This window comes from Ixodes scapularis, unplaced genomic scaffold (assembly GCF_016920785.2).
Source record: "Ixodes scapularis isolate PalLabHiFi unplaced genomic scaffold, ASM1692078v2 PGA_scaffold13__105_contigs__length_92229423, whole genome shotgun sequence".
Classification (NCBI taxonomy): domain Eukaryota; kingdom Metazoa; phylum Arthropoda; class Arachnida; order Ixodida; family Ixodidae; genus Ixodes; species Ixodes scapularis.
In genome coordinates, this window is record NW_024609839.1 from 57,403,385 (window position 1) to 57,426,232 (window position 22,848).

Sequence of the window (22,848 nt, forward strand, 5' to 3'; positions counted from 1 at the left end):
AACGTTTAATGTGGCGAACTTGTGCCCAAAACAAAAAGGGAATAGAAAATAATAATAAAGTGTCGCGTCGAAGTCGGCGAGACAGCAGAGTCAAGTGCTGGGGCGAAACTGACTCCGCTCGCCTTGCGGAATCCCTTATGTACCCTCGTGGGTTTCTGGATCGTTCGGCGTAGAAGGTTCGGCGCGTAGAACATTCTAACCTCGAATCAGCAAGACGGTTCTCGAATTCACCAGAACATCACATTACAGTGTCAACAAAAATGTGTAGCCGCGGCCAGGAATCGAACCCTGGCCTTCTGCCTGGAAGGCAAGTGCGATAACCGTTATGCCACGCGCACGCTGCCTCCTAGGCAAGCTGCGCGCGCGGCAATATATAAAAATAACACAATAACGGGTGGAACTGACCCCCAAAAAAAATTAAGCTATGTACACAGCACTGTCGGCGTATGAAGGAACCGGGCGACTTCAGAAGGCCGGGGCGAGGCTCCCGCCAAAGGTCTTGAGGAGGTTTTGGAGGGAAATTATGTCCTCCCTCCTCAGGGTCTGTCTCTTGGCGTGGAGGGAACACAGGTAACTCGCAGACAGGAAGTTAGTCACGAACTGCTCCGACGCGTCCTGGAAAAGAGGTGACGCCCGTCAAACGCCAACGATTCGAGGCGATGCGTTAGAACTGGGACAGGCCCACAATTTTAATGTCGAAAAATTTACGGCTCACATTTTTCATATTGTTTCTATTGGCAAAAGAGGAGAAAATGTGCCGCCTTCGTTCAGAATGCAGCAAATTTGCTGCATACAGTAGAATCTCGATGATACGACGACGGTTCGTCCGAATTTCGGTAAGATATGAATTTTTCGAAATTCCCGGCAGAAGTTTGTTAAGACTAATCTATTACGTTTCGGGATAGTCCGAATGCTTTCTCGGCCGCGGAGGATCATGTGAACGATCATCAACAACCTTTACACATCCTGCAGGACGGCATCACTTGACTCCTACAACTGTAGCAGGCTTTTTGAGTCCTTTCTCTCGCAGTTCTTTCTATGTACGCACCATGCAATCCCGATAACCGTAGGTGCGTTCCGAAATTCGAAAACACACCCACGTCCACCGCTGCTCTGTGTTGTCGCGTGATGAGAATTTGGCTCGCTGGAGTAACTCGCGTTTGCTTACTCCAGGGTTGCTGCTTTATATTTATTGTCACGCGATAAACAAGTTTCAGCAACTCTGACTGACTCGAGTGAACGTGAGAAATGACGTTTGGAATTGACGTTGATCGTGGAATCAACCCTTATCTAACGGCTTTCGCAAAAGTGAATTCACAAATCCTACAGTGGCTGCTCCTCCGGAACCAGACGAAAACTTGAGAATTGAGGACCGAGACCTGCGCTTTATGCTGAGAAATCGGCCTTCGATTTCATTACCGCAAATGACAGCCTCGCTACTCGCGGATTAAGGACTGCCGAGGCAATCGTTGAGGAAGTGACAGCATTGGAAGGATGGTCAAGTAGCGGAGATGATGACGGCGACGTAAACTAACGACAAGCAGCCACCGACGACTGCTGAAACACTGCATGCCCTCGATGTGCTGCGCCGCATAGTGAGCCCGAGATCAAGGTCAGGAATGACAGGTACGCTCGTTCTTCCGTGTTTCAGAAGTGCCGTTTAAGTGACATCGAAAAAAAAGAAGACTCGGAAGAAATAAATTTCAGTAGAGTAGATTGTTGGGCTAGTTGGTTTTGGACTTTGGAATACATTTTAGCGCCCAAAAAACAGGGACAAAGAGGCGAGAAACAGACAGCACAGTGCGCTCTGTGCTCTGTGCTGTCTGTTTCTCGCCTCTTTGTCCCTGTTTTTTGAGCGCTAAAATGTATTCCAGACTCGAAAGAACATTACCGACTTCTTTAGATGGGAGTGTGACCAATGAATTGGAAGTAAACCATGATGGGAGTGTGACCAATGAATTGGAAGTAGTCATGTGAAACCAAAGGGGTTTCACATGACTATGTGAAACCCCTTTGGTTTCACATAGTCATGTGACTTGTTTTTTGTTAGTATGAATTTTGGACGATACAAATATCTCCTGCGATCCCTCGAGATTTATATCATCGATCTTCTACTGCAATTGCAAAGAGCAAAACCATATTTTTTTTTTAATTTGCAGTTTTGTGTGGTTGTCATCGGAACTATGGCGTGACCTTTTTCGCGGTACGCGTGTTTTCGCGGCGCTATCTATCACCTTTGGGAATATAATCAAACCGTTTCCTCTCCTTCGCTACCTTAACGTCTTTTCCCGCGGCAAGTTGTCCCACCTCGATACCTCGACGATGGCAAGCGTGACCTTGAAAAGTCGACCAACGTGCAGGGAAGGCTGCTGATCCCAAAGACGACACCGAAACTCACTCGAAACACTTCTACTTGTTCAATCTCTTTGTAGATTAAAAACTAATGCACACAAGAAAGAAAGGGTTCCCGCTCCTCATATTATGGTTGGCCTTGACTAATTCCCACAATTACTTGGCCAAAGTTAGAAAATCGTTGCACCGCCTCTTGAAAGGGGAGACGCTGCTCTTTCACGTAATGGAGGACTGGCAGTCGGGTCTTTTAGTGCACGGCGGCTCGGAGAGCGGAGAGCACAAGCTCGCACAGCAAGAACCAAGGTTCCTGGGTCTTGTGATCCTCCCCTCTCCTGCCCGTTTCGATCTGGACGAGCATTCTACCGGCGTGCGGTCGTGTTTCGCCAAGCGACGAATGCCAAAGACCCAAGGCTAGCAGTGGTATCGACTAAATAGGCCATTAGGTTGATTCAGTCACAGGCCTACCTGACCTACAACTGAATAGGCATGTATTGACGAAAAAAAGGACTACCGTAAAATCCGAAGAGATGTCCCACCCGAGAAAGGTAACCCACCCCCCTTTCTGGCTCGAGGTGCTATTTCATTTGAAACACCGAAAGATGGCCCCCTCCTAGTAATTGTAGTTTCGGATCAATGATGACCGTGGCGTAAATGCGTCTAGTTAGCTATGGCGAGACATAAGCCAACACTGCTGATTGGAAAGTACAGTCATCTTTGCTTCATTGCCCCTTGCCGCGATAACAACTTTGACAGGGACACACAATCAAAAAATAGCATTTTTTCAACTTGCCCCGACTGCACACCAAAAGCTAGCCCACGCCTCATTTCCACCCAATTTTCCAACTATTTTAAGTGGGCTATCTCTCGGGACTTTACGGCATGTGGGCCAACATCGACGGGGCGCCACGACGGCGACCAAAAGACGAGGCAGACCCACCTGTAGCACCGGCAAGGCGAGCCTCTGCATGTAGTAGCGGTCGGAGTGACTGGGGGCCAAACCCTGCAGTATCTCCCTCACCACCCGCGCAAATGACAGCCGCGGAATGAGGGGCCGCGTGGTCCTCTGGAGGCGACGGATGTCCCTGAGCCAGGGCGGAGTGCGATGCTTCGACCTCCGATTGCCCTGGGCAGAAGAGGAGAGACAACCGCGCTGATTAGCTCCCGCCGATTGGCCTCCACCGGGCTAAAGGGTCAACCGCCATTTTTAAAAAGAAAACTGACGGCGATTTGTTTTTCTTCTAAAGTCTTACGCTGCATGAAATGCGGTATTTCAGGAGCGGTCGTCTAAATTTGCTTAGAAGACACTTAACGGTCGTCTCGGAAAGAAGCTACACATTTATTAATTTTACTGCTAAACCTGGCGGGAAATGCACTGACGGGAGATGGATGGGCGAAATCTTCCGATTGATGGAGCTCCATTGAAAAGCATTTCGCACCTTCAAAAAAAGAACTCTAGGAATTTCTGCAGTTAGGCAAATCAATACCAAAAAAACACAAAAAAGAAGCTCTTTTTGCATTGTTGTGCCAAAGGCAGACTTAACACAGAATGCATTGCATACTGCTTTGCAATGAAACTGCCGGAAGGACTCTGCACGCGTCTTGCGCCTTGACGGCACGAATGTTGTCGTGCGCTACGTCTCTGCAAGAGAGTCCCGCCAAAAGCGGAGTAAGCTCTGCCCGCGCACCGAAAGTGGTCTTGAAGTGGCAATGAACACACCGTCGCTGGGACACCGCCCTTCTGCGGTGCCATCGGGCGGAAATCGAGGGACCATTTTTCTTTGGACGCGGTAAATGCGCCGATCGGGGAACCGTTTTGGACGCCCTGGTGGGAGTAAAATGCGAAGTTCGCGCACGCAATCGACAACTAAAAGTTACCCGTCTGCTACAATCTCTTAAAATTATGCGATTTTTCGTTTGTTTGAGCAGTATTTATGGTCCGCGGGGGGCCGTAGCTGAAAACAGTTCTGAGAGATTAAAAATAACCTTTTTGGGGAGAGGGGAATCTTAAAAACCCTTACATTTAATGCTTTTTACGGAACATCGAGACAATGTGTACGGGGTGTCCCAGATTACTTGCATCAAACTTTAAAACAAAGCAAACGGAGTCCTCCAGGGAAGTAAAACCAACTGTACGTCGTTAGCAAGCGTCTTAACATAGTTGCCGCATTTTTCTCGATCTGCCCAATTATTCGGTCGATTAAGACTAATTAGCAAACTTCAGTTTGTGAATTGGAAAGCGCCCCGTGTCTTTTAGATTTGGTACAAGTCATCCCAGACCCCTGAAATATATATCTTTTAACCTGTTTACAATCCACGCACTAAATACTCGCAAATGGCGTTCATTTACACCTACGCAATGACGCGTTTGATTGCACGGTGCCCCACACACCGTACAAAAATCACAGGAAGTCGCTGTTGCCGGGTGCCATTAATGATGCCCGCGAGACGGTCAGGCGAGCGTCGCTACTCGTGAGCTCCTTCGACGGCTTCGGCGCCCGCGTCGCACGGTTTCAAGATGGCGGCGCCCGTGCAACCGGGGGGGGTAAAGATGGGAGCAGAGCACGAAAAATCGTGAGCGCCGACTTCACCGGTCCTGAGAAAAGTGACGATAAAAACGGCGGCAGAAAAGAGGGGAGAGAAAGCAGACGTGCGCTTTTCTCCGCAGCGACCAGAGGTCGCTGGAACTCTGGTTGACTTTGTGTTCGTGGCATAAGCAACGCTGAATTTTTTTTTTCTGCATGGCAGGTTTGAAGAGAAGGCGGCTCCGACCTCAGGGGCGACAATCTGCCGCCTCTCAGTGTGCATTAAGGAGCTGCCGGCTACACGGGCTCGTCGGCACCTTCCTCCGGTACCATCCGACGTCCGCGTCTACGCCGCCCCTCCGTACCGAAGCGGCCGGGATGCGTGGGACCATTTCCTCCCGAACATCTCGATAACTCGACGCTACTCTCGGCACATCTAGTAGAGTGGTTTTAGTGCCCGTATTTTTCAAGATGGCGGCGCCCACGCAAAGACTGCGAGGAAAGGGCCACTTACCCTCCTGGGAGAGGTAGACTCTTGCCTCCCGCCGGGTCCCTTTGAAGTTGAAGGCTCCGGTGCCGGGGTTGGCGGACGTCTTTCTGGCGTGGGTTCGGCCCCTAAAAAGATGTTAAGGTAAGTAAGAAAAACTAAAATTACACCATCTGCCCGAGGGGAACCATGGGGTTGGTTGGTTGGTTGGTTGATTTGGTGTTTATGGCGCAAAAGCTACTAAGGCCATAGAGCGCCAAAAACGAGACTATTGCTGGAAAAGGTTTGGAGAGAAAAAAGAGGCTTTAGTAGCCAGTGATTAGATAAAAGATGGTAATGGGGTACCAAAAGGTAAAAGGGTGATGGGCATGATCTGTAGGTTAAGAAAGCTACAATCGGTGTAGAAGGCCGATACTATCTAAAAATTTGAAAACATTAGTATGTGTCACAAGAGAATCATCACTTAAGAGCAGAGCTGGGTGTAGTGGAACTTGTTCTTGATACAGCTGCGAAAAATACAAAAGCCGTTCTTCATTGTAAGCAGGACATTCAACTAGAATATGAAGAATGCTTAAGGCATTGTCACACTGCTCACAAGTGGGGGCATCTTCCCCACGAAGGAGGTAGCCATGAGTCAGATGAGTGTGACCAATCCTGAGCCGGCAAAGGAAAACCTCAAAGAAGCGTTCCTGGTGGCGTGCACTCTGCCATTCGCTCAAAAGAGGTTTGATCATGTGCAACTTGTTGCCGATTTCTGGGTCCCATTCAGCCTGCCATTTGCGCTTAACGTGACGCCTGAGAAGGCCTTTGTAGTCTGTATAAGGAATGCTGTCGAGGTCAACTGTTCGTTTTACACAAGTACTTGCTGCGCGATCTGCTGCCTCATTGCCCGGAATGCCCACGTGGCTGGGAATCCAGCAAAATACAATCTCGTATCCCTGTCTTGAGGCAGCAACAACCTTATTTCGCAGTTCAAGGAGCAGGAAGTGCTTGAGGGGTGTTAGTGAAGACAGTGCATGCAATGCACTGAGGGAGTCTGTGTATACGATGGAGCGAGAGAGCTTTTTATCAAGTATGAAGCCTATGGTAAGAAGCAGACCATAGAGCTCCGCTGTAAAAATAGAAGCAGAGGAGTTGATTCGCCTAACAAGCTGAACTGTTGGGAAAATCATGGAACACCCAGCAGCAGATTCCGTCTTTGTACCATCTGTGTAGAAGCTTACATATTCGGAATACTGACATTTCAGTGCTAAGAATTCCTGAAGAAACACACCATTAGGAGTATCAGCTTTCTTGTATCGCGTGAGTGAAAGGTCACACTTAATGACAGGGTGCTCCCAAGGTGCTCCCGCAACAGTAGACTGCACTACCGGGGGCTTCCAATCGAGTCCCATGTTCACACTGGCACTTTTCAATCTCAAAGAGAAGGGAGGCACAATTGTGGCTTTGTTTTGAAACACCCTTTCAGAGCGCATGTCTTCCACGGCCATTCGCGCAGGGTGATCAGAGATGGACCTGACTCTCAGGGAATACATAAAGCCCAGAGAAAATCTTCTCTTCTCAAGAGACAGCTCTTTCGCCTCTGCATACAGACTTGGCACAGGAGACGTGCGAAAGGCACCCGTCGCCAATCGCAATCCAAGGTGATGAATAGGGTCCAGCATTTTTAGAATGGAAGGCCTAGCTGAACCGTAAACAATACTGCCATAGTCCAGTCGTGATCGCACTATCGAGCGATATATCCTAAAAAGGCACGTCCGGTTAGAACCCCAGGATCGGTGGGACAGGACTTTAAGAATATTAAGTGATTTCTAAGCTTTTAATCTCAGATTCTTAATATGGGCACCAAAGGTTAGTTTGCTGTCAAATGTAAGACCCAGAAACTTGTACTCACGCTTCACAGAAATTGTGGAGTTGTTTAGTGCAAGAACAGGTTCTGGAAGTAGTCCGCGTTTTCGAGAAAAGCACACACAAACTGTTTTATCTGAGGAAAACTTAAACCCATTTTGATTGGCCCAGGTTGATAGCTTATTGATAGTTAGCTGAATTCGTCGCTCACACAGTGACAGATTGCAAGACGACACTGAGATCTGAAGGTCGTCTACATAGAGTGAATATTGCACCGATGGGGGGATAGCCAATGCAAGGGAGTTCATTTTGACAATAAACAAAGTGACACTAAGAACGCCTCCCTGTGGGACGCCATTTTCCTGGAGAAACACTTTAGATAAAGCTGTTCCTATCTGAACACGAAAGGTGCGCCTGCTGAGGTAGCTCTCAATGGTACGAAGCATTCGACCACGGATACCCATATCATACAAGTCCCTCAGTGTACCAAAACGCCAGGCTGTATCGTAGGCTTTTTCGAGGTCAAAAAATACAGATAGGCAATGTTGTCTATGAACGAAGGCCTCACGCACGACTCCGTACTAAATGGTCAAGAGTGGACCGAGACGAACGATAGCCGCATTGGTTCATATCTATAGATGTCTATTTAGTTCAAGGAAATACATCAATCTTTTGTTAATTATTCGTTCAAGAGTCTTTCCAAAGCAGCTAGTCAAAGCGATAGGCCTATAACTAGCTGCACAGGATGGATCCTTACCGGGCTTGAGTATGGGTACGATTGTTGCGATTCTCCAGTCCAATGGAAAGTAGCCCTCAAACCAAATACGATTAAAAAGGTATAAAACAATATTAAGTGTGGAAGGATGGAGATGTTGAAGCATATAATAATGAATACCATCTGGACCAGGAGCCGATGACTTACAGTTTTGGAGCACTATGTTCAGTTTGTGTAAGGTAAAGGGGGCATTATAAGCTTCGCGTTCACCACCAGATGTTTTCAGTACCATACTTTCAGCTTTCCTTTTATGTTGCAGAAAAGCAGGCGAGTAATGCTGCGAGCTGGAAATGAATTCAAAATGCTCGCCAAGGATGTTGCCCTGCTCTTCAAGATTGCTTGGGCATTTTCCATTTCTGGAAAGAAGTGGAATAGTGCATGATATGAGCCATTTACTTTATGAATCCTGTCCCATACTTCCTTGGAAGAAGTACTACTATTGATAGAGGACGCATATTTTTGCCAGCTCTCGCGTTTCGCTTTCCGACGAATGTACCTAGCACGAGCTTTCACTTTTTGGAAAGATATCAGGTTGTCTCGAGTTGGATAACGTCTTAGAACACTCCAAGCTTTGTTTTGCTGTTTGCGACTCTCTTTACAGTCTTCATTCCACCATGGCTTCGGTCGTCTAGGGAGCTGTCCAGATGACCGAGGGATTGACAGTGACGCTGCAGTGAGAATATGAGATGTTAAAAGATGGCTGAGCTCATCAATCGAAAGCGAGGCGAGAACAGGCCAGGAGTGATGACTGCTTAAAAAGGCTCCAGTCTGCTTTTTCAAACTTCAAGCGTGGATAGGTGAAGACTGCGGAGTGTCGTTACATTTTAAAATAATGGGGAAGTGGTCACTTCCATGGGGATTCTGATCAACAAACCATGAAAAATCGGGCAGCAGATCTGCGCTGCCAATAGAAAGATCGATGCATGTAGATGACAAGGATGAAGGACTAAAATATGTAGGATGGCCAGTATTAAAAATGCATAATGACTGTGAAAATAATATGGATTCGATTATCTTTCCACGTGTATCTGTATGATCACTTCCCCAGAGGGTACTATGTGCGTTAAAATCACCGAGTAAAAGAAAGGGCTCTGGAAGCTGGCTTAAAAGAGAGTCAAGATCTTGTCGCTTCAGAGAAAGAGAAGGTGGAAAATACACTGAACATACAGTTATGGCTTTATGCAACAAGAGACGAACAGCGGTAGCTTCGAGTGGCGTCTGAAGCGGAACCTCTGCACATGGAATATGTTTTGGAAGCACCACCGCAACGCCGCCACAAGAAATGGACATGCTAGGGCGGTCTTTACGAAACACACTATAGCGTCTCAGAAAGTTAGTGTGAGATGTATTTAAGTGTGTTTCCTGCAAGCATAAGGCAGATGCCTTATACTCTTCTAAAAGGAACTCAACATCTGCAAGGTTAGTGAATAAACCACGGCAGTTCCACTGAAGAATTACAGAGCCCATTTTAAAGGATAAAAGATTTCATAAATGAATTAAAGCAATCCTACATGTGCTACACACTAAGGAGGAACCACCGGCTTTTTTCCTTTTTGTTTTGATTTAGCAGTTTGCCATTCCATGTCCTCCTGATCCGAGGAAGGAGCTGAAGAGTCGGCAATGTCAACAGCTCCCTCTGCATCCTGAACCTTGGACACAGGTTTGCCAGTTCCCACGTGGTCGGAGACCTGGACCACGAGTTTCCGGCCACGGCCAGACCCCGTCGAAGAAGTCTTCGACGTACCAGGCCGAGACCCTCCCACATTCACACTTTAGTCTTTTGACGTTGATGGAGCAGCAGGTGGGCCCTGTTGCTCCGAAACAAGGCGGGCCGCCTCCGAGGGATTTGAATGACGGCCTCGCTCTCCACCTTGAGAAGAGCTACTGGCACGAGGCTGCCGGACAGCCGGAGGTCGTGCCTGAATCGACTGGGGAGTCTGTGTGCTCCCAGCGTTACCTGGGGCACCCTGTTTCCCCGCAGGTTGTTTCGGGGCCTGAGAGGGGCCTGCCAAGTCCTCAAGAGAGAACTGAGTAGCCCTGGACTCCGTACGTAGTGCAGGGCCCCTGCGCACCGCGGCGGAGTAGGTACCTTTAGAAATGAAGGAAAACCTTTGTTTTGCTTCAGGGTACGACAGGTTCTCTTTGGCTCGTAAGGTAAGGATCTCCTTTTCTTGTCGCCACAGCGGGCAGGACCGAGAGTAAGCAGGGTGAGAACCCTTGCAGTTCGCGCAGGCAACTGGATCTTCACAGACGTCAGCCACATGGTCGTGGCTCCCACACTTTGCACATGTCTCCCTCCCCCGACAGCTGCGCGACCCGTGACCAAAACGCTGGCAACGGAAGCATCGCTGTGGGTTCGGGACGTACGGTCTGACACGACAATTCAAGTAGCCAGCTTTGACGAGTGCAGGAAGCGTGTGACGTTCGAACGTCAGGATAAGGTGTTTAGTTCTCACCTCTGCACCGTCACGCCTCGTCATAATGCGTTTGACCGCCACTACTCTAGATGCCCGCAGGCCTTCCAAGATCTCATCTTCACTACTGGAAAGAAGATCATCTTCTGAAATCACCCCTCGAATGGTGTTGAGGGTTCTATGTGTGCTCACTGTTACCTGTATGTCACCTAGGGATGTCAATTTCGGAAGCGTAATGCTCTGGGACTTTTTGGCAACTTCTACAAGAAGATCACCAGAATGCAGTTTCTTTGCCTTGTAATCAGCACCAATCTGGCTGTCAAGAACCTTCGCTACAAGAAACGGTGACATCTTAGAGAGAGGTTTATCAGGGACCTCGGAGTGAATCACCATGAATCTGGAAAATGTTTCATCGTCTCTATCTTTTACTATGACAGTTCGTTCGGGACGATGCCTCTTAGCGGCACGTCCAGAACTGGGGGTTTTGGTTTGGGGGGTTGCCATAAGAGGCGAAGTTGGTTCGGAACCTGTGGTGTGCCGCCCACCACGGAGCCCAACAAGGGAATAGATAACGCACCATAACAAAAAGGGCTTTGCTGGAAACGTTATGCTATTAGCACTGCCCAGGAACTATACCCAAGTGTGGTTCTGGACAAGGGGTCTGTCGCCACCCAAGGTTAGCCCTTGCCGCCAGAGAAGTTAAAAAAGGAAAGAAGAGAAATGAGAAGAGTGAAAAGGAGGAGAAGACAAGGGTGAAAGTAGAGAGGGGATAGTAGAAGTGGCGACTAGACTGAATCATCCTGGCCGGGCCTTACCAGGACTCCCGTCTATGAGAAGCGGGGGCCGAAGTGGTGTATTGCCTCGCCCGGGGGGCCCCGAAGGGTCCAAACCTACCCCGGGCTCGGCTCAACCATCAGGATGCCCTTTTCCCCAGACACGGGAAAGCCACGCACAGCCAGACGTGGGCGGGCGAACCCGCATGGCTCGGGGTCAGTGGAGACGCCACTCTCCAAACACCTGCTTTCACAGGTGCCCCCTGCGGGGGAAACCATGGGGTGATGTGGAGCATCGCGGATTGTTATTAACGGTGTTATTAGCGTTTGCACTCAGCGTCGCGTGCCCTTCGTTGCGCTGCTTTGTCTTCAGTGGCCGTAGCGTTGCTGTTAGTTCGTGGGGTGGTGCTGACGCTTGCTTGCGCCAAACCACTAACTGACGGGACTGTTGCTTCCATCCAGTGTGTCGAACCGAAAAAAATACGGGTTCGGTTACGGTTCAGGTAAATTTATTTTGTTCCGGTTCAGTTCCGGTTCGATTAATTTGATCCGCAAACTGGTTCCCGAACCGGTTCGGGGCGCTGAACCGGTTTGCGAACCGGTTTGGAAATTATAAATGACAAATTGCAACATCAAAATAAATTACAAACAAAACATCTGAAATCAGCACATACGAAACGGGATACATCGTAGTGTAAGGCTCAGGGATTTCTACCAGGAATGGTTTCTTTATGTGCACTCAAAGGTTACCTCACCGACGTTTACGCATTCGGACTTCATCTAATTGGGTCCGACGCAGTAGCTGTAAAATCCGCGACCTCCTTACAAACCCACTTACAAGTAGAACTCGCTAACTATTTCGCCACCTCGGTGCGTAAGGAATTGAAGGAACAGTGGGGAGAAATTACAGCTTTCTTTATTTGAACTAGACTTCGGTAACTCAAATTAGACCCTTAAAGAAGTTTTCATTAAACAAGATACGGAATATGAAAAACACTTCACCGAACGCAACGCCAGAAGGACGTAATAGGATAAACTTTAAAATAGAAGAGTTCGCTGTCTCACAAATATGTTAGCTTCTAAGTGCCTATACGAAACCGGATGCTTTATTATCAAACTCCACAGACTTTTCTTTTCTCATTCCGATGGAAGCAAGCTTCAAGAACTCGCGCGTTCTAGAAACGTGTTATGAAATGAGCACACAGCAGCATTTAGGATTTACGAGATTATAGGAAAATGAAATCCCGTGACGAGATTTCTTTTTTTTCTTTTGCACAGCCTTCCAATTCTCTTTCTTCCGTGCAAGCCGCGACCAGCGCAATACTGGCTCCTATGTCAAGATTCATGGATGCAGCGTTTGTCAAGATTCATGGATGCAGCGTTTATATTCCCAAGACTGAGTGGAGAAGAAAAATATGTAAGCGAGGTGTGTGTCAGTTGACGGCACTTTAAAAAACAAATGGCATTGATAGCACATTCATCGTCAACAGCGCGTGGCCGAACCGTTTTGACATGAGCCGGTAACCGTTATTTTTTTTCCGGTTCAGTTCCGGTTCGGGTTCATCGCGATAACAATATAACGGTTCGGGTTCAGTTCTGGAAAAAATACCGGTTCGGTTCTGGTTTTCCGTTCGGGTTCGACACCCTGCTTCCATCACACTTCATCGGAAGACCGGAGTGAAGTGGAGTCAACAGCGGTGAACTGAACGCGCACAGCGCTACCGCTGCTTATATTCACACTTGAAGGAGAGAGGAGACTAGAGGAGGAGTTGAGCAAGCGCGCGCGGTGTGAGTAGAAGCGAACGCACGCGAAGTGCATGCAGCTGGTAGAGAGAGCGGAGAGAGTAACGCGCAGCTGTTGGAGAGAGGGAAGGAGGAGAGTTGCGCATGCGTAGTGCGAATGCGGAGCGGACTACGAAGCCAACGCCGCGGGACGCAGACCCGAGCAAGCGATGCTCCGCATCTAAAAAAATAAATTAAAAAAATAAATGCAAAAAATGTTTTTCTTTTAGTGTTTTGTTTGAGGTAAGGCAGTCTCGCAAATCCACGTTTGGGAACTGCTTCGGCACGAATTGACAAACGACATAAGATAAGGCCCCGGCGAGCCAACTGGGGCCTTAACCTGGACACTTGAGAAAGAGTCGGCGAGAAATCCTGCGGCTGTTATTGGCCAACGTTGCACTTGACTTTGGGACCGTCCAATCACAGCCGCCGGATTTCTCGCCGACTTTTTTGCCGAGTGTCCAGATTAGGGGACCTGGAATGTCTGACTGGGGCACGTGACAACGCACTGTCGATGCACACTCGCTCTGACCTCGCGCGTGGCTCGGTGGCTGCGGAGAGTCAGATGCAGTCGCCGAAGGCTACGAGGAATCGTTCCTGGCCAGTACATATTTACATCCTTAACCCTATAAAAAAGAAAAAGAAGCAAAAAAGCTCGACATAATTTGATCTCACAGGGTAGATTTGGCTTACGCAGAACTTAGTGGACGGCACGCGTGTGACAGTTGCTTCGTTCGATCTACCCGCACCTCCTTCACTGGTGCAGAAACGTGTAAGGGAGCGCACTTCCGGTCGTATCTCGACACATGCCGGAAGTACACCGCCTTGCACTTTTTTGCACCGGTGCGGAAAAATCGAATGAAGCTACTGCAACTTCACGCGGCACCGTGACGACGCCGGTACGTTTGGCGTCCCGTCCCACCCATGCACCGAAAGCGGTCTCCAAGTGGCGACGAATGACAACAGAAAAGCCCGCACGTCGTTAGGGCGTACAAGAACCGGAAGGTGTGTCGACGGCGTCGAACTCTCCGTAGGAGTTGGACATCGTGTGACTCAATTCTGCCGCGATGCCTGGTCGTGTTTTCAAGGAAAAAAAAGGCCATAGCGCGGCTGCACTTTTGCGCTTCGAGACAAACCTCAGTGCCCCCCTTTCGGGCTGCAAGCCGACCCGTTGTAGCCCGTGACCACCACCCTGCGGAACGGCGCTGGACGCTGGACGCAGACACCGGGGGTCCCTCGTCGTCCATGGAAGACTCCGGAGATGGTTCCCGTTCCACCTGCCGGGGTCGTTCCCCCGACAACCTCGCGCTGACACTCCTCGGGGTCGCGGAACGGCGACTGGCGCCCCAAGCCGACGCCTCGGGAGCTATGGAATGGAATGGGAACAATGAAACGGGAATAACTCTATGGCAATCGCTTGCGATGCACCGAATCCCCGCCAAATTAAGAGAGCCATACGTGCGGGGAACACACGTGGGGTCCGCCACGAAACTTTGCAAACGGTGGCCGTCGCCGTGAAAATGGTCCCAAGACTCTGCAACAATTTGAACAAACTAAAGCCTGGTTCACGCGCTTGTGTTTGCTTATGATGAGTACTTGTGATAACTTACGACTCTTGGCGACATCTACGAGGTGGCCGTGGAACTTTCTTGCACTAGAGCAAAGGTTTTGCAGGGATTGCGAGATCAGCAAAAAGGGGTTGTTGACTGTTGGGTGGTCTAGCCTTGCTCCTAAAAATAATGCTACAGACTTCTGCCAGGTATCCTTTTCTGATATGGTCACTCTCGAGGGACAGTAGACTGAGTGACTTTTGTGCTAAAAAAAATATTTTGCGATATCAAATGTACATATCTTCAGTGTTGGGAAGCACTTTGACTACATTGTACTTAAAGCACTAGTACTTCAAGTAGGTTCACAAAAACTTGTGCTTGAAGGACATTTTCCGTGCATGTACTTGTACTTTGCTTGGAGTATTTGTTTTTTCATGGTACTTTCCGAGGAGAGCACAACTCTCGACTTCAAATACAATGCTCAAATCTAGAAAAAAAAATAAAGGTGCTTTGCTGTGTGAAAGTGCGTAATCGTCTTTTGTGACATCATTTGATCATTTCTCTAAGTAATGGCAGCTCGGAGACAGATACAAGTATAAGTGCCTTACAAGTTGATTCTGTTAAATAGTTTGTCAGCGAGAGTAAAATAACTACTCTGTGGCTACTTGACCTCATCCAATCTTTGCCACCACCGCTGAAGATAACTGATGCACCTCTGATTACCCCTGGGGCAATGCCTACCAGTTTAAAAATAAGGGAACATAAAGGCACCATGAACGGTTAACAAGTACTTGTGTTCTACTTGGAATGGACATTTTATTTATATTACAGGGAGTTTCAAAAAACGAGGACCATCTTTTTTGGTCCGGGTAACTAAACTATGCGTCGGAGAAAGCTCAAACTCCCCGAGAACATGATGCTGGCAGTTGGGATAGAATGGGGAAGCTTGAAAGCATGATGATGATTGGGGTTTGATGGCACAAGAGCGAGTGTGGCCATATTGCGCCAAGAAAGTTAATTTAAAAAGCCTAGCATGCAGTTACGTCTAAACTTGCTTGTCTACCTATATCAGGTGCAAAAAGCCAATTGAATGTAGGAAACTTAAAACGCGAGCAAATGGTACCAAAGGTTTATCACCAAGCAAAAAATAAGGATGAAATGGAAGGTGGTTTCTGAAAAGTTCAGGAAAATATCTTCGACGCTGATGATCAAGAAATCTACAATTCTGAAGGATGTGAAAGACAGTTAACACTTTCCCACACTTTTCACAGATCTTTACATCTTCACCGCAGAGCAAGTGCAGGTGCGTCAATCGAGAATGACCAATTCTCAAGCGGCACAAAAGGACTTCCGAACGCCGGTCCCTATGGGAGGAACTCTCCCATACTTCTAAGTTGGGCTTAATAATGTGGAGTTTGTTATCGATCTGTGTGTCCCAATCCAGCTGCCATAACTTAATAATTGACTTGTTTAAGGCTGGCTTGAGGTCTTGATGTGGCAGGCCAAAAGACGTTTGTGTAGTTTTTTGCAGAAAGTGCAAGGCGGTCTGCATTCTCGTTACCAGGAATGCCCACATGACTGGGCACCCAGCAGAATTTTATAAGTTGTCCTAGATGGAAAGCTTTGTTTATCTGAAAGCGAACCTGCTGCACAAGAGCATTCTTGCTGTCTGCTAAAGATGAAATAGCTAAGAGAGCACTTTGGGAATCAACAAACAGAACTGCTTTGTTAATGTTATTTTCTAGAATATATTCAACAGCAATCAGGATACCAGACAATTCGGCGGTAAAAATAGTTACTAGAGGGTTGAGTTGCCCAACTTCACTGAAAGCGAGAGAACAAACTGCACAGCCTACGCAAGTCAATGTTTTTGAGCCATCAGTGTAAAAGTGGAGATATATTTCTGCTCTAGCTCTGCGAACTCCCGCAAGAGAACAGAAGGAGGAACATCCATTTTGCTGTACTTTGAAAGGGACCAATCACATGAGATTGGCACCAAGTCCCAAGGAGCAATCCTATAGGCCTGTCTCAACAAGGCAGGCTCATCAAAGGAAAGGTGCAGCGACCTTGCCATGCTCTCAGCCCGAAGGCTCAAGGGCCGAACAATACTAGGCTTATTCTCAAAAAGGCGCAGTGAAGCATAGGTCTGCACAGCGGAGAATGAAGGGCGGTACGGATCGCTATAAACTTTGTAGGCATAACAGAGACTAAGATATTGTCTGCGTCGTTCAAGCGACATCTGATGCGTTTCAGCATACAGACTCAGCACGGGCGACGTGCGAAAAGCACCTGTGGCTAGATGCAGCCCCAAGTGATGGATTGGGTCTAACATCTTTGAAGCAGATGGTCGTGCTGACGCATATACCGGTGCACTGTAATCCAGCCGGGACCGCACTAGAGAGTTATAAATTCGCAGCAGACATCGTCTGTCAGACCCCCAAGTAGTGTGTGACAGCACCTTAAGAATATTGGAAAATCGTAGGCATTTTTGTTTCAGTTCTTTCAGGTGGGGTACGAATGTGAGCTTTTTGTCGAATATGAAGCCTAGAAACTTATGCGCCTCCTTTACCGCGATGGTAAGGTTATTCAGATGCAGGGTAGGATCCGGTGACAACCCTCGACGCAGCGAAAAAGGAACGCACACGGTTTTGTCGGGGGAGAAACGAAACCCATTTTCGGCTGCCCACTTGCTCATTCTGGTGATTGTCAGTTGCAGTTGACGTTCGCAACTATGCAGATTGCAAGAAACTGAAATTTGCACATCATCCCCATACAGAGAATAAGACACTGTCGGTGGTATCACCTTAGGCAGGCTATTTATTTTAACAGCAAAAGGGGTGACACTCAGCACCCCTCCACGAGGGACACCACTTTCTTGAAAAGACACGTCCGATAAGGTGGAGTCCAGACGTACTTGGAAGGTACGTCCCATTAACAAGTTCTGTATACATCGCAACATGTGACGCCGAACACCGTAAACATAGAGGTCCCGTAGAATCCCATAGCGCCAGGTCGTGTCGTACGCCTTTTGCCGATCAAAGAACACAGAAAGACAGAACTGGCGGTGTACGAATGCCTCCCGAATAGAAGTTTCAAGGCAGACTAGGTGGTCAAGGGTGGAACGTCCAGCTCGAAAACCACATTGATTAATGTCAAGCACATTCTCAGTCTCCAGGAAATGAACGAGACGTAATTAATCATTCTTTCGCAGGCTTTTCCCAAGCAGCTTGTGAGTGCAATGGGACGGTAGCTATAGTTGGTTGAGAAGAATCCTCACCAGGTTTCAGAAGAGCGATTACATGTGCTCTTTTCCAAACCTCGGGGAAAGCAGAGCAGTGCCACAATGAGTTATAAAAGGTCAGCAAACTGCCTAGAGAATCAGGTGACAGGTGTCTCAGCATCTCACAATGAATATTGTCTGGTCCAGGAGCAGATTGTTTCTTTACACTGAGAGACACTTCGAGCTCAGAGAGTGTAAAAGGCGTGTTGTACGGAGCGTCACGAGCCCCAGACAAAATGATTGGTTGTTTCTCTGCTGTCAAACTGAACTTTTTAAATGCTTCACTGCAGTTGCGTAAACTAGAAACGTCTTGGAAATGTTCCCCAAGAACATTCGCTTCATCTTTCAGGGACGTTGAAGATGATGCAGGGAAAAGTGGAATTCTGAAGGGTAAGTAGTCACCCCTAACCTTTCTAAGCCGATCCCACGCTTCTTTTGCAGGTACAAAGCTACTTAAGGACGTCAAATACTTCCTCCAGGAGCTTCCCTCCGCCTGGCGTCTTGTCCAGCGAGCTTTAGCTCTTCTTTTCTTAAACTCAGGTAAGTTCCTAGAAGTTGGATATCTACGAAAGACGCACCAAGCTTTGTTCTGGGACTTTCGTGTTGTTTTACAATCATCATTCCACCAAGGCTTGCATCTTTTAGGAAGACGACCAGACGTTTGAGGAATACTCCGTGTGGCAGCGCCTATTATAACCTCTGTGACATACAGTGTTCCTTCGTCTGGGTTCATGTTCGAGATTATAGAAGAATGGATTAGTGCCTCCAATTGAAAGATGGACCGATCTGCCTTGTCTAGCTTCCACCGAGGCATTTGCGTTAAAAGAGTCGGAAGAGAGACAGTACTCCCTAAAACGATAGGGAAGTGATCGCTCCCAAGAGGATTACTAAAAACCTTCCATGAAAAGCATGGAAGTAATGAAGGTGAAGTAATAGAAAGGTGAATAGATGTAAATGAGTTGTGAGCAGAACTAAAAAAAGTAGGTTCTTTCCCGTTAAAAATACACAAGTTAAATGATAATAAAAACCACTCAATTACTCGGCCTCGAGAATCAAGGCGAGTACTGCCCCACATAGAGTGATGAGCATTAAAATATCCTAAAATTAGGAAGGGTTGAGGGAGTTGCCCTACAAGCCCTTGAAGTTTGTGAAGTTGCAATGGAACGTTTGGTGGCAAATAAATGGACACCATTGCTATGAGGCGGTCTAAAAGAAGGCGTACCGCTACAGCTTCGAGCGGTGTGCAAAGAGGAACCACCGAGGAGGCAACCCCACTCTGCACGACCACTGCTACCCCACCAGAACTGGTATTTGAACGGTCTTTGCGGAACACTTGATGATGTCGCAAAATTTGTGCATGATGTGTTTGAAGATGAGCTTCTTGTAAAGAAAGGGCAATTGGCCGAAGCTCATCCATAAAATAATTAACATCATCGATGTTGGGTAAGAGACCTCGACAGTTCCATTGCATAAAATGCAAGTTTCTCATTTAAGTAAAAAAGTACACAAATAAATTAATAAAAAGGGAAGAAAAAGAAAAGGAAAATTAATGCTCGCGATTAAAGAGCTAAATCGGTATAATCTATTTGGGAGCAGTCACAGGCTTCTTCCCTTTCGATTTACGGTTTGAAGTTTGCCACTCCATGTCTTCATGGTCAGACGCAGGAGTAGCCTGGTCCATCGCCCCTACCTCCTCGGACGAGACTTTTCCTAGAGTTTTGGGTAGGTCCGCAGCGCGGGGTGGAAAACCCCGTCTACGACCACCTCCCACTGAAGAGGCAGGGGAGATACTGGGCGTGATATTGCCCGAGTCCCTCTGTTCCTGCCGCTGAGATCCTGAAGGGGCAGCCCGATGCTGCCCTTTGGATGAGGAGGACCTCTCCAGCGAGTTTTGGCGAGAGTGTCGCTCCTCACTGGAGGAAGTCCTCAAACCACGGACAGGCATTGCCTGCCCATTCTGACTCCGGGAGTCAGCTGGTGTGCTTCCCCCCGAAGCTGGAGGTTTCTTCGGTGAGGAAGCCCTCTGCTGAGAGGAGCGAGGAGCTCGCTCGCTCTCTTCCAAGGACGACCTGCGAGGTGTGAGCAATGGAGTCACCTCCATTGCCTCAATGGCACCCGAGTCTTTGGAATGACCGGGTGCCTCTGCTGCCTTGGCAGCCGAGAGGGAATGCCCAGGAAGAGAAAGCTTCAACCTGGGCGTGGAGGACTGGAGCGGTTTCCCAGGGTTCCCAAGGGACACCTGGGTTGCCAGTGATACCTTGGACGGCGCAGGTCCCCTGCTGGACACCGCCTCGGCAAAAGAGCCCCTCTGGAAAGCGGAAAGGCGACGCTTTGCATCTTGGTAGGTTATGTTCTCTTTAACCTTAAGTGCAAGGATCTCTTTTTCCTTTTTGAAAAGCTCACGTGATCTGGAGTAGGCAGGATGGTTGCCACTGCAATTGGCACATTTGTTTTCAGCTTTACCGGCCATCAGCGGTATGGTCCCTGCCACCACACCTGGCGCATGTCTCACGACCGCGGCAAGTGCACGATCCGTGACCGTACCGCCGGCACCGAAAGCAGCGGAGTGGGTTTGGGACGTAAGGTCGCACCTTGCAGTTAATGTAGCCTGCCTTTATAGATGGAGGCAAAGTGTGCCTCCCGAAGGTCAAAACGACGTGTTTAGTGGGTCGTTCCTCACCATCTCGACGGATTGTGATGCGCTTTGCAGCAACAACTCCTTGGGATTGCAGACCTTCTACAATTTCTTCCTGGGTACTGTCCATCAAATCGTCTTCCGAGATCACACCGCGGATGGTGTTCAGTGTTCGATGAGCTGACACTGTCACTTTGAAGTCTTGGATCATTTGGAGATTTGCCAAAGCACTAGCTTGGTATTTCTCGTAAACCTCCACAAGGTGACCTGAGAAGAGCTTTTTGGCTTCATACTTTGCTCCTAGCGTGCCTCGAAGCACTTTGGCAACAAGGAACGGAGACAGTTTTGAAAGTGGTTTGGATGCGTCGTCGGAGTGAAGAACAAAAAATCTTGTAAAATGGTCGTTTACATTGTCCTTGGAAAGAAATGTTGGTAGAGCTTCGGTGCGGCTCCTTTTCAGGGCCCGATCGTTGGGTTTAGTTTTAGAACCCATATAGATGGGGAAGGAAGTTCAGTGCCCGGGTGCACTGCCCACCACGGAGCCCAAAGAGGGGGTAGGTAATGTGCCATAACAAGAAAGGCTTGGCTGACACAATTACACTACCAGTGCTGCCCGGGCACTATAACCGAGTGTGGATGCAGGGAGAGGACCTGTTTCCACTCAAGGTTAGCCCTTGCCGCCTAAGAAGGTGAAAAAGGAAGGAAGAGAGTGTAGAAGAAAAGAGAAAGAGGTGGAAGGAAAAGTGAAAGAAGGAAGAAGAGGGTAGAAGAGGCGACTGACTGAATCATCCTGGTCGGGCCAAGCCAGGACAACTGTGTACGAGAAGCAGGGGTCGAAGCGGTGTATTGCCTCGACCGGGGGGCCCCGAAGGGTCCAAACATACCCCGGGCTCAGCTCCACCACCAGGGTCCCCTTTTCCCCGGACACGGGTACGCCACGCACAGCCAGACGTGGGCGGGCGAACCCACATGGCTCGGGGTTCGTAGTGACGCCTTTCACCAAGCACCTACAAAAGTAGGTGCCCCCTGCGTGCGGGTATGGTGGCCCACGTGGCTGGGGTCCATGGTGACGCTACTCACCAAGCACGTAGCACCCAAGGTGCAGGCGCCCCCTGCGGGGCTCGGGGTCCGTGGAGACGCCACTCTCCAAACACCTGCTTTCACAGGTGCCCCCTGCGGGGGCTTGAAAGCATGACGTTACCTCCATCAAAACATAATTGAGAAACAAAATTTCTCCGAACCGACGTCTACCTAAGCATAATGTTGTTAGAACAAGAAATGACACTCATGTAGCATCTATTTTAGCGGAAAAAAAACTAAAAAAAAAACTTCTCAGCAAGAAAGAGGATATTGTTTTCTTTCTTGCTGACAAGTTTTTTTCACTAAAATTGATACTACAGGTGCCCAGTGTCATTTCTTTTTTTGACAATATTAAGCTTACCTGGACTTTGGCTCCTAGAGAAATTTTTTTTTTAATAGCCTTTTGATCCAGGCAATGTCACGTTGTCAAACTTTTGCATTCTATCCCAAAAACCACCGTCACATTGTCACGAAGTTTGAGCTTTATGCGATGCTTAGTTTATTTACCCAAGCTGAAAAACGTGGTTCTTGTTTCTAGGGAACTCCTGGTACTTTATTTCAAGCATGTTGTGCTTGGTGTACTCCCATTATCAACCAGTTATTAAAAACGGAAGCTGACTACGTCTCTGCTGTGAGGCGTCAAAATTATTTTCTCCGAAAGATAGCTCCTTGTGGAACAACCTTCAAATCATGGTGGCTCTTCCAACTGGCGACTAAAAATTTACGCAGAAACACGTTCTCAACATATATTTTTTACGGATGTCATATCTGGTTTGATATGAATCAACGTCGTCCAAGCTTGAGTCCGTGTGACCATTATAAAATTTCCATTTGTGCTGCAATGACCAAATTGTCCATCTAGCGTATCTTATAGAGTCTCAAGCGAAGAGAGAAGCTGCGTCATATACCGTGGAAGACGGAACTCACGTTTGCAAGTGAAATAAACGCTATCATCATCATCACTTCAGCTTAGCCTCGAACAGTACATTGTGGCAATGCTGCAGTGCCCTTTCTGTCAAATGCTTTCAAACCCGGGTGCCGCGCGCACTGCAAACCGGTTGCGACATTGCAACTCGCTGGCAAGTATGGCGTTGGAGATGGACGACAGCGTATTCGACATGCTGAAAGTTTGTTGGACAGTGAAATGATTGATCGAAAATTGAATACAACGCCCAACCTCCTGTTGTCATCTGCGGCCGTGGGTTGATAGAGATCGGAATATTTTTGGCTGTGGCGTTCTCCCCCATGTCGCAATGGTAAACGTGCACGAATTAGCAGAAAAGATCCATAACCCGTGTGGTGGTAATATATCCAAACTCTGCAAGTGTAAGTAGTTATAGCGCGCCATCA

At 48.2% G+C, this 22,848-nt stretch overlaps 1 protein-coding gene across 1 annotated transcript; it reads right to left on the bottom strand.

Moving 5' to 3' along the window:
• Positions 1–365: 365 nt before the first annotated feature.
• On the bottom strand, positions 366–22,745 carry LOC121048431 (histone H3-like centromeric protein A). Its single transcript, XM_040504752.1, has 4 exons — positions 22,676–22,745; positions 5,389–5,489; positions 3,290–3,475; positions 366–615 (listed from the first exon to the last, which is right to left on the bottom strand). Exons 1-4 carry the CDS (start codon positions 22,743–22,745, stop codon positions 466–468), a joined length of 507 nt encoding a protein of 168 aa, XP_040360686.1. The 3' UTR covers positions 366–465.
• Positions 22,746–22,848: the final 103 nt, after the last annotated feature.